The sequence below is a fragment of the Ochotona princeps genome, chromosome 6 (assembly GCF_030435755.1).
Source record: "Ochotona princeps isolate mOchPri1 chromosome 6, mOchPri1.hap1, whole genome shotgun sequence".
Taxonomy (NCBI): domain Eukaryota; kingdom Metazoa; phylum Chordata; class Mammalia; order Lagomorpha; family Ochotonidae; genus Ochotona; species Ochotona princeps.
In genome coordinates, this window is record NC_080837.1 from 11,172,563 (window position 1) to 11,183,399 (window position 10,837).

The 10,837-nt window shown below is 49.6% G+C and overlaps 1 protein-coding gene across 1 annotated transcript in view; it reads right to left on the reverse strand.

Annotated features, from left to right (window-relative positions):
- IQGAP1 (IQ motif containing GTPase activating protein 1) overlaps nucleotides 1-5,428 on the reverse strand; it is a 92,621-nt gene extending 87,193 nt beyond the window's left edge. The window contains exons 1-2 of the mRNA XM_004577920.3: nucleotides 5,252-5,428; nucleotides 3,482-3,581 (exon numbers count right to left, since the gene is read on the reverse strand). Of these exons, the coding sequence (XP_004577977.2) occupies nucleotides 3,482-3,581; nucleotides 5,252-5,306 (155 nt within the window). The 5' untranslated portion in view covers nucleotides 5,307-5,428. The remainder of the gene's footprint in view (nucleotides 1-3,481; nucleotides 3,582-5,251) is intronic.
- Nucleotides 5,429-10,837: the final 5,409 nt, after the last annotated feature.

The window sequence follows — 10,837 nt, forward strand, 5'->3', positions numbered from 1 at the left end:
GGAGTAGGGATATTATAAATACAGCTGGAGAGAGAGCCCTTGTCCCCTGCAGAGCGCTCTGATCCTGATTCCTGGCCTTGGAGCCACTGCAAACCCTACCCCTTAGGCAGCTCCAACTTGGGAGAGGTGGAGGACATAAAAGAAACAGCACAGGGCCAACTCACAGAGTCCCTGTCCTAGAGGGGGAGCGAGGGGTTGCCGCTTAGCTCCCCTCAGTAGGAGACTGAGCTGGCAACAGAAGCCCAGGCTTATAGCAAAGCCCACGCCATCAGCCTGCGGTGTGCCCAGGACACTTGTTAGAGAGGTAGCAGCGACCACATCAGCCCTCTTTTCCTACCATAACACTTTCAGGCTTTTCTTCTACTTAATTTCCTAATTCAAGCTTCAGACCAAAACAAAAACACACAGACAAAAAAAAAAAAACCTCCGGGCCCAGCGGCGTGGCCTAGAAGCTAAAGTCCTTGCCTTGAAAGCCCCGGGATCCCATATGGGCGCCGGTTCTAAGCCCGGCAGCTCCACTTCCCATCCAGCTCCCTGCTTGTGACCTGGGAAAGCAGTCGAGGACGGCCCAAAGCTTTGGGACCCTGCACCCGCGTGGGAGACCCGGAAGAGGTTCCTGGTCCCGGCATCGGATTGGCGCATGCTGGCCCGTTGCGGCTCACTTGGGGAGTGAAACATCAGATGGAAGATCTTCCTCTCTGTTTCTCCTCCTCTCTGTATATCCGGCTTTCCAATAAAAAAAAAAAAAAAAAAAAAAAAAAACTCCAAATTTTATACAATTCCCTCCCCAATTTAGGAGACTTACCATAAAGCTAGGCCAATGGGTGGCATATGCCAGGACAAGGGGGACAAGGGCCATTATTATAATCTCCCTTATCACCCAGAGTGTAAGAAAATAAAGAACATCATAAATGGCTCCACGGCCTTAGACAACTCCAAAGGATGTAAAAGTATCAGGAACGGGCAATGGCTTCTCAATCAAGACGTCTGTATCTCATCCACACGCTATAGCGGAACGCCCAACTCCACTCCCGACTCTACAGCCCTGCTCCGCCCAGGTGCACTAGCAGGCAGTTAGTTCCCTAGTTCCCTGACTCCAGTTTCCAGCTAATGTGCATCCAGCAAGTCAGCAAGTGATGGTGCGAAGAGCTGAGTCCCTGTCACCTGTGTGGAGGACTGGACTGAGTTTCCAGATCTTGGCTATGGCCTGGCCCTCTGCTGAGACCCAGGTACCTGGATTAAAGTTCTCCCCAGGAATGGGGCTGGCACTGTGGTATAGTGAGGTAAGTTACCACCCGCAACACCAGCATTCCATATGGATGCAGTTTGTAGTCCCAACTGTTCCACTTCCCATTCAGCTCCCTGCTAATGTACCTGGGGAAGCAGCGAAAGATGGACAAAGAGCTTGGGCCCCTGCACCCACCTGGGGGAGACCAGGAGAAAGTTCCAAGGTTCAGCCCAGCCCAGCTGTGGCAGTTGCAGTCAATCATTTGGGAAGCAAACCAGGAAATGAAAGACTTTTCTCTGTCTTTCCTTCTAACTCTTTCAAATAAATTAAACATACACACACAAACACACACACACAAAACACTGTCAGGGGTGAAGGTATTGAGGTGGGGGATTAAGATGTTACTTGAGAAACCATTCCAGCATGCACAGATTCACATCTCCACTCCGCTGCCAATTCCAGTTTCTTGCTAGCAGACACCCTGAAAGACAGCTGTGAAGGCCCAACCCCTTGGTACCTGCCACCCACGTAGCAGACTGGATTGAGTTCTGAGGTTCTGGTCCAGTGCGGAGCATCTGGGAAGTAAACCAGCATACGGAAGTGCTCTCCCGCACTCGGCCACTCTTTCAAATAAATTTCAAATCTTCCTCAGAAGAAGGCAGGCTAATAGCTTGGGATACCTCCCTCTCACCACAAGGTGAAGAGAATTTCTGGTGTTCTAGAGCACAGAAGGGCCCACCCAGACCAAGGGCAGCTTTCAAAGCTAGAGGTCGTAGCTGGTGTGGGGGTGCAGCATGTTCAGCCACCCACCACTTGTATATCAGAGTGTCAGTTCAAGTCCCAGCCAGCAACTCTACATCCTATATGGCTACCATCTAACAAGCCTGGGAGGGAAGCAGAAGGTGTCCCAAGTGCCTGGATCCCTGCCATCCACACGGGAGACTCCAAATGGAGTTCTGGGCTCCTAGCTTCAGCCAGAACCAGCTCTGGCCACTACAGCCATTTGAGGTGTAGGCTGGGAGATGAATGATCTCTTCAAATAACTAAGCAAAACCAGAATACAACGTAAGTGGCAGAGGACTTAGTACCCGTTCCCTTACAAAACTCCTGAAACAAAATGCCCACTCTGTTGACCACACGGTCACCTCCTGCTAGGTGAACTTCTGTGACACTATCATGAATATGTCTGCCCCTGTTTTGTGTGTTTTAGGGGCAAAGGAAAGATCGGAAGGGTTAGTTCTGGGAGTAAAGAGTGTTTGTGGTATTGTTCCGGGAGATTTTCCTATACTGTTTTTAACATTTTCAGAATTGTTCCAAAACAAACAAAACCACTTATTATCTAGCACTCTTTGAAATATCTTTGTCATTAACTTTAGACTACAAATACCTTTTATTACCTCTTGCTAGCTCTTGTAGCAGTTAACTTAGACAAAGCATGATCCATAATTACATCTCTCTGTCCTGGGGCCTCACAAAGAACACAGGCAACAGAACAAAAGGAAATTAACCACCAGATATCCATGGAAGCCAAGTAACAACTGTACCTGCACATGTCATGTGTGCACAGGGGAGCCCGTCACAATACTGCTGGAGGTAGACCCATATGAACAATACTACCCACTCTTTATCCTAAGATTTATTTATTTGAAGGTAAAAGTTACAGAGAGAGAGAGAATCTTCCATCCACCAGCTCACTCCCTAGATGGTTAGGGCTGGGCCAAGTTGAAGCCCAGAATTTTATCCAGGTATCCCATGTGGGTGGCAGGGCACTAAACACTTGTGCCATTTTCCACTGCTTCTCACAGGCACATTAAGAGGGCACTGGATCACAAGTGGAGCAGCCAGGACAAGAACCAGTGCCCATATGAGACACTGGCATCGCAGGTGGAGGCTTTACCAGCTAGGCCACAACACCAGTCCCAATAATACTAATTTTTCTAAGCCTCCCATGTTACCTACATCCCCCCAGTCTTGAGGGAAGGAACTCAATTCACGTACAAATGAAAACCAGAGGAATTTCGTAAAACCTGAAGACTAAGAACTTCAAACCCAAAAAGATACTATTAAGCATAAAACTTAACAGCAGAAATCTGGAAACTTTTCAGGACACAGAAACATTCAACACAGCATTTCCTGATGAGCTACCCTCAAGGTCACTTGCTCCCATGAATCAGTCCTCTACCTGTACTGACATCCCCAACCTCCGCCTCCCAGCTACACCTGTTCCCTCCTCCCCCAGCTTGGCATCCTTACCTCTTGGCTTCCTCCAAATGACAAAGGTACTCATAAGCCACATTCTGCCGTCTCCTCTCATCCATCTCCTCTGCAGTGAGTCTCTCGTTATCCAGGACAGCTAGAACAGGAGAAAAAAGAAGCAGGGCCCGGTAAACAGCAAGATCAGTCATCCGCCTGAGACCGCCCACAAATGCCTGCTTGTCACTACCCAGGTCAGAGCAGCAGGGACAAGTGTAGACACCCCCAGATAGAGTACGAGGCCTTTCCTAAAAAAGAACCCTAGAGTTTCAGTTATACTCATCATGCCCTTTTTCGAGACATTTCACACAAGCTTGAACACGGACTGCATTTTAGCATAACCTTGAAAAACATTGGCTGGAAAGGTCTGCATGTGGAGCAGCGAGTTAAGCTACCTGCCACACAGGTATCCCAAACCACAGCACAGGTTAGAGTCCCAGCTGCTTCAAATCTGATCCAGCTCCCTGTTAATGTGCCTGAGAAAGTAGCAGGTGATGGCCCAAGTGCTCAGGCCCCTGTCACCTACACGGGAGACCCAGATGGAGTGCCACCTTTCTGGCTTTGGCTTGGCCCAGCCCTAAGTGAACCGGCAGTAGATCTCTTTCGGTCTCTCCCTTTCTCTCTTTTATTCTGCCTTTCAAAATAAAACAAATCTCAACAAAAATACGGATCTGAATTCTCGGCCCGATTTTGCTTTGTCTGTCCACCAGGATTTATTCCCAGCGCAGGTCCAGTGGCACTGCACCCCCCTCTGGAGCAAAGCCTGAACCTGTAGAGAACTAAGTGGCAGGAAACGGTGGAGGATGGTTTCCAGCACTGCTCTCTGATAGGTGGGGTGACTGCAGGTCAAGGAGGAGTAGGGTCCCACAGCCTGGGGGCTGGAGCTTGAAGCGGTGCCCAGACTGTGGAGTAAGTTCCTAACCCCAGCCTGGCCTTCCTGCACACCACCCGGCCTCCACCTCTCCTGCCCCACCCAGGCCCTCGGCAGCATCCTTCACCGTCCCCACCTGTGTTCAGGCTGCTGCCCCAAGTCCCTGTCTGCCTCCTTCCCTGTCTCTTCTCTCCATCACACATTACCGTTGGTGTGCACACCTGTCTCTCTGATTAGAAAAGGAAAAAAATATTCTTGGAAGGCAGGGCCCGCTCTTATCTTGAATTTCACGAACGTGGCACAATAGCTCAAGGTGGAATTGTATAAGTGCGTGAAATTATCCTTTAAGCCAAGAACATGACTCCTTGGAACTTGATGTCCCAGGAACCTGCTACCAAAAAATGAGGAAGTCAAACGGGCTAAGGTTGCAATCTCGCTCTCTTTTGAAATCCCGATGAGACAACTGTAAGTCCATGCAAGATGAAGCGACTTGCCCAGGGACCGCACCCCTCGGACAGCCCGGGGCGAGCAGGTGGGGAGCTCTCGGCCACGTCGCCAGGCAGCACCAGCGGCAGCACGTTCTTGCGGCCCCCGGGACACGCCCTGCACCGGGCTGCCACCTCACCCAGGCCGGCTCCCAATCTCGGTCGAGCCGGGCGACGGGAGGCACTGGGTGGGGCCCCCAGTCCGGGCGCGGTGGGGAGGCCTCTGAGGTCCCTCCCTGCCACCTCGGAGCCCACGGAGGCGCCGGCTCCGGGGGCCTGGCCGTCCGCCGAGCCAGCTCTTCCGGGTGCCCACGGCCCGCACACCCACCATCGAGGCCAACTCCCTCGGAGGCTGCGAACGCGACCACCTCTCTCCCCCACCAGAACCTTGCACCTCGCCGGCCCCGCACTCACAGCCATAGTGCGGCCGGGCCACGCCCAGCCCGTCAACCTCTTCCGCGGCGGACATGGCGGCCGAGCCCAGGTCCCTGCTGGAGGAAGCCGAGAGACCTCGGAGGCGCGGGCGGCGACAGCTGCAGCTCCTGCCGAGTGCGCGGGCTGCCCGGCCGGCCGGGCCCCGCCCACGCGCCTCCGCGAGGGGCGTGGCCAACCGCACAGGGCCCCGCCCCTGCCGCCTCCCGCTAACGTCTGCTGCAGGCGGAAGGAAGGAGGCGGAGTCCGGCGACCAATCGGGCTCGTGCTCGGCTGGGCTACGCGGGGAAGGAGCTCCCGGCTGTAGCCGCGCCCTGGCCGGGCTGCCTCCCAACGCGCGACTTAGCGGGGGCGCATCTCCTCCCCTAGCAGCCCGGCGGTCCTCCTGTCGTACCCGGGGCGCTTTAGGACGTGTTTGAGACGCGGAGGCCGAGGCGAAAGAACCATGCGTCTCCCAACGCCCTTCCTTTTGGGCCCCTACCCTTGTTGACCAGTTCTTTTTTCAGGAGACTCTTTGACCCCTGTCAGGGTGCCGCCTTCCCTGGCCCTGGTGAACCGCCCTGGTATCCCAGGGTATTCGGTCCTCAGCCCTCTCCCGAGGGGCTTTGTGCTCCCCCATGAACTGCCGGTGGCGTCCGAGTCTTGGGTCCAGCAGGGACTGTCAGTATTCTGGCCTGCCTAATACCTCGGCTCCCGCCTCACACCCGCGCCCGACCCGGCTGACTTGGGGAGCTTGCGGCTTTCACCATTGCCTGCTTGCAAGGATGCCACTGTCACCGCTGTGACCTCCGCCAGCCAGAAGGTGCTTTGTCAAGTAAGCTTGTTCGTGTCCCCCATTGCTCCTCTCAAAAACGCCCAAGCTCCTCTGCCTGTCAAACAAGCTTTTCTACAGACTTTTCCATTCAGCCCTTTCCAGTTGATTCACGCTTCCTTCAATCCCCACAAGTCAGATGGCTTACACCCTGTGAGAACAAACACCCCCACAGAAAAACAGGCAAGGGTGTGGCAGTTACAGATTCAAAAGTCATTTCCTTTTTAAGCTTTGAAGTTTACCTTTACAAATTTTATTATTCTATTTTTACCGCCGATCCCTTTCCGGAAAACAAATAACTGACTGACTGAATTCAACATCTTCAAGCATTTATGTGTGTCTAATAAACTTAATACGTTAAAATTGAATTCCTTTGTGCTGGCACAGTGGGGATTAAATTTTAAGCCAATGCCTGTGGTACCGGCATCCCATATGGGTACTGATTTGAGTCCTGGGGCTGTTCCACTTCCCATCCAGTTCCCTGATTGTGGCCTGGACAAGCAGTGTAGGATGGACCAAGTCCTGGGGACCCTGCACCCACGTTGGAGAAACAGACTCCTGACTTATGACTGGCCAGGTCTGGCTGTTACAGCTATTTGGGGAGCAAACTAGCAGAGGAAAGATCTCTGTAGCTCTTTCTTTCAAATAGAAATAAACCTTTTTTAAAAATTTCTTCAACTTAACATTTTTAAGTTCAATATTTCTTATAAATCGAATACATTTACAAATGTAGTTTAAGTACTCTTTGAGGGCCTGGTGTGGTAGCCTAGTGGCTAAAGTCCTCACCTTGCATATGCCCAGATCCCGTATGGGTGCTGTTTCGTATCCCAGTTGCTCCACTTTCGATCCAGCTCCCTGCTTGTGGTCTGGGAAAGCGGCAAAGGATGGCCCAAAGCCTTGGGATCCCGCACCCGTGTGGGAGACCTGGAGAACGTTCCTGGCTCCTGGCTTCAGATCAGCTCAGCTCCAGCTGTTGCAGCCACTTGGGGAGTGACCCAGTAGATGGAAGATCTCTCTCTGTCTCTCCTTTTTGCTGTAAATCTTTGAATAAAATAAATCTTAAAAAAGAAAAATACTATTTGATAGTCCACTTCCATATGTAATTTGGTAAAGTTTCAATTCAAAAAATCTAGCTCTAAAATTAGTTCAATTTCCCATTTAAAAAAGAGCTACGCGGTAGGGATTTGGGTGCAACATTAAATCGTTGCTTGGGACACCTGCATCCCATATCAGAGTACTGATTCCAGTCCCGGTTAAATCCTCTTCCAAGCCAGCTTCCTGCTGATGCATCATGGTAAGCAGCAGATGACGGCCCAAGTGCTTGAGTGTCTTCCACGTACATGGGAGACCTGGCCCCGACACTGGTTATTGGGGCATTTGAGGGAATGAACCAGCAGATGAAAAATGGTCTTTCTCTCTCTCTTTTTGCTCTTTCAAGTAAGTGGGAGAAAAAGAACACTAAAAAGTTATAACAATAATAAATCCCCAGGGAATAGGTGTGGAACATTTGGCCTAGTGGTTAAGACCCCAGTTGGGATACCCAAGGCCCAGATCCAAGGGCCTAGATTTGACTCCAGGCTCCTGCAGCTGATTCTAGCTTCCTGCTAATGCTCACCCTGGGAGGCAGGTGCTCAAGTGATGGGGTTCCTGTTATCCACACACCATCTGTCCAGAATTCCTGGCTCCCAGCTTCAGACTCTCTTCCTGCCCCTGCTATTGCAGAATCTAGGGAATGAACCATGTAGTGGGAACTAACTTTCTCTTTCTCTCTCTGCCTCTCTCCAAATAATAAATTTTAAAATGTACAAAAAAAAAAAAAGACTAAATCCTTTCTAATCACAGGGTCCCACCAAGTGTAAATTCTATAGCTGAAGATTTGCAGGGTCAGCTGTCACTTCCTTATCATTTGAAACTTTATATTTTTATTTAACAGTCAAAGAGACAAAGAAAGCTCTCATTCACTGATTCATTCCCTAAATGCCCACAGTGGGCGGGGTTGGGATGGGGCAAAAACTAGGAACAAAATCCAGGTTACCCACATGAGTGTTAGGAACCCAATTCCTTGACCCACCCCCACTGCATTGGCAGAAAGCTGCAGTCAGAGCTGGGTATACTAGAATCCACTAATTGCTGTCAGAAATTCTCAAAGTCCTACCTGGTATAATTATTTTATATTAGATTTTTCTGGAAATTTATCTATTTAGATATTTATTTGAAAAAGGAGAGTGGCATAGAGATAGAAAGAGATCTTCCATTTGCTGGTTCACCCCCCAAATAGCTACAACACCCAAATTTCAACCACGCTGAAGCCAGGAGCGTAGAACTGCATCCCAGTCTCGCACAAGGGTGGCAGGAACCCAAAGTACTTGGAACATCCATTGCCTTCCCTGGTACATTGACGAGAAGCTGTATTAGAAGTAGAGCAGCCAGACATGGGCTGGTGGCCAGTTTAACCTGGCTCTAGCCCACCATTCCCATGTTATTTTATATATATATATACATATATATATAATTTTATATATAAAATTTTATATATAAAATTATATATATTTTATATATTGATTTAAATTTTTTTAAGATTTATTTGTTTTATTGGAAAGTCAAATACACAGAGAGGAGGAGAGACAAGAGAGGAAGATCTTCCATCTGTTGATTCACTCGCCAAGCGGCCGCAACAGCCAGAGCAGAGCCCATCAGAAGCCAGGAGCCTCTTCTGGGTCTCTCACAGGGGTCTCCCACATGGGTGCGGGGTCCCAAGGCTTTGGGCTATCCTTGACTGCTTTTCCAGGCCATAAACAAAGAGCTAGATGGGAAGTGGGGCAACTGAGATATGAAACAGTGCCCATATGTGATCTGGGTGCATGCAAGGTAAGGACTTGTAGCCGCTAGGCTACCACACCAGGCCCAAATTTCATTCTTAATATCTTTGTAATGAGGAGGGTCCAGTAATACAAATATCTTTCCTCTATAGTGGAAAAGCTTAGAAATTTGGATTTTTTCTTATTCTTCATCCAGGTTTCCCACTTGGATGGCAGGGTCCAAACACTTGGACCATCTCCTAATGTCTTTCCAGGCTATTAGCAGGGAGCTCGGATGGAAGTGAAGCAACCAGGATGTGAACCAGTGCCCACAAAAGATGCAAATGTTTCAGGTGGCAGCTTTACTCACTACGCCAAAACACTGCCGACTCCACAGGATTTCAAAGCACTGTCCCTGGACCTGGAACGGTGGCCTAGTAGCCAAAGTCCTTGCCTTACATGCAACAGGATCACAAATGGGTGCCATTTCGTGTCCTGGCAACCCCGCTTCCCATCCAGCCCCCTGCCTGTGGCCTGAGAAAGCAGTCGAGGATGGCCCAAAGCCTTGGGACTCTGCACCCATATGGGAGGCCCAAAAGAGGCTCCTGGCTCCTGGCTCAGCTCAGGATCAGCTCAGCTCTGGCAGTTGTGGACACTTAAGGAGTAACTCAACAAACGAAAGATCTTCCTCTGTCTCTCTTCTATGTATACCTGACTTTTGAATAAAAATAAATTAATCTTAAAAAAACAAAAAGCGGGCTCGGCGGCGTGGCCTGGTGGCTAAGGTCCTCGCCTTGATCCCATATGGCCGCTGGTTCTGATCCCGGCAGCTCCACTTCCTCTCTATCTTTCCTCCTCTCAGTATATCTGACTTTGTAATAAAAATAAAATAAATCTTAAAAAAAAAAGCACTATTGTTTCAAGTTTTAAGTATATAACCTAACTCTAGTTAACACCATGGTTAAGTCCTCCTTTGCAACTAAGAAAGCTGAGCTGCACCAAGCCCTTACCTGTGTTTTGAATTCACCCACTCATCTTGTCCTCGTAATCATTCAGCAATGTGAAGACTTCTCTCACCCGCATTTAGCAGTTATAAGAGCAGTGGTCCTTACCCGAAGCCACACAGCAAGAAGCAAAGCTGGGATGCATACCCGTGTCTGTCTCATGACAAGGTCCACATTCCCTAGTCAGGAACTACAAGACAGGCAGGTGGCACAGTGGTAAAGACGCTGCCTGGAACCACCACGTTCCACAGCACATGCCTGGATTCAGCCTCAGCTCTTCTCCGAAGTCCAGGCTTCTGTTCATTTAGACACTGGGAGAGGCTGCAGGTGCTGGCTCAAGTCCCTGGGCTCCTACCACCTACGTGGGAGACCAGGAGAAAGCTCTGGCTTTTGATTTCACCCTTGGCTGTTGCAGGGTTTGGGAGAGCAAACCAACAAATGAGAGTTCTGTCTTGTCTTTTTATCTCTCAAATAACTAAAACCTTTCTTTAAAAGTCCTAATATTTTCTGATTCAAGTTTTTCTTTTTAAAATGTGTATTTTTGGGCCTAGTGCAATAGCATAGCGGTTAAAGTCCTTGCCTTGAACACGCCAGGATCCCATATGTGTGCCGGTTCTAATCCTGGCGGCCCTGCTTCCCATCCAGCTCCCTGCTTGTGGCCTGGGAAAGCAGTCAAGGACCCTGCACCCATGTGGGAGACACTGAGGAAGCTCCTGGTTCCTGGTTTCGGATTGGCTCAGCTCCAACCATTGCAGCTGCTTGGGGAATGAACCATCAGACCGAAGATCTTATTCTCTGTCTCTCTTCCTCTCTATATATCTGCCTTTCTAACAAAAGTAAATAAATCTTTTTAAAAATTTATATTTTTGCTTATTTATTTGAAAGGCAGAATCGCAGAAAAGAGAGCGATTATCAGCTTTAAAAAAATTTTTCTAATATGAAAGGTAGAATAGAA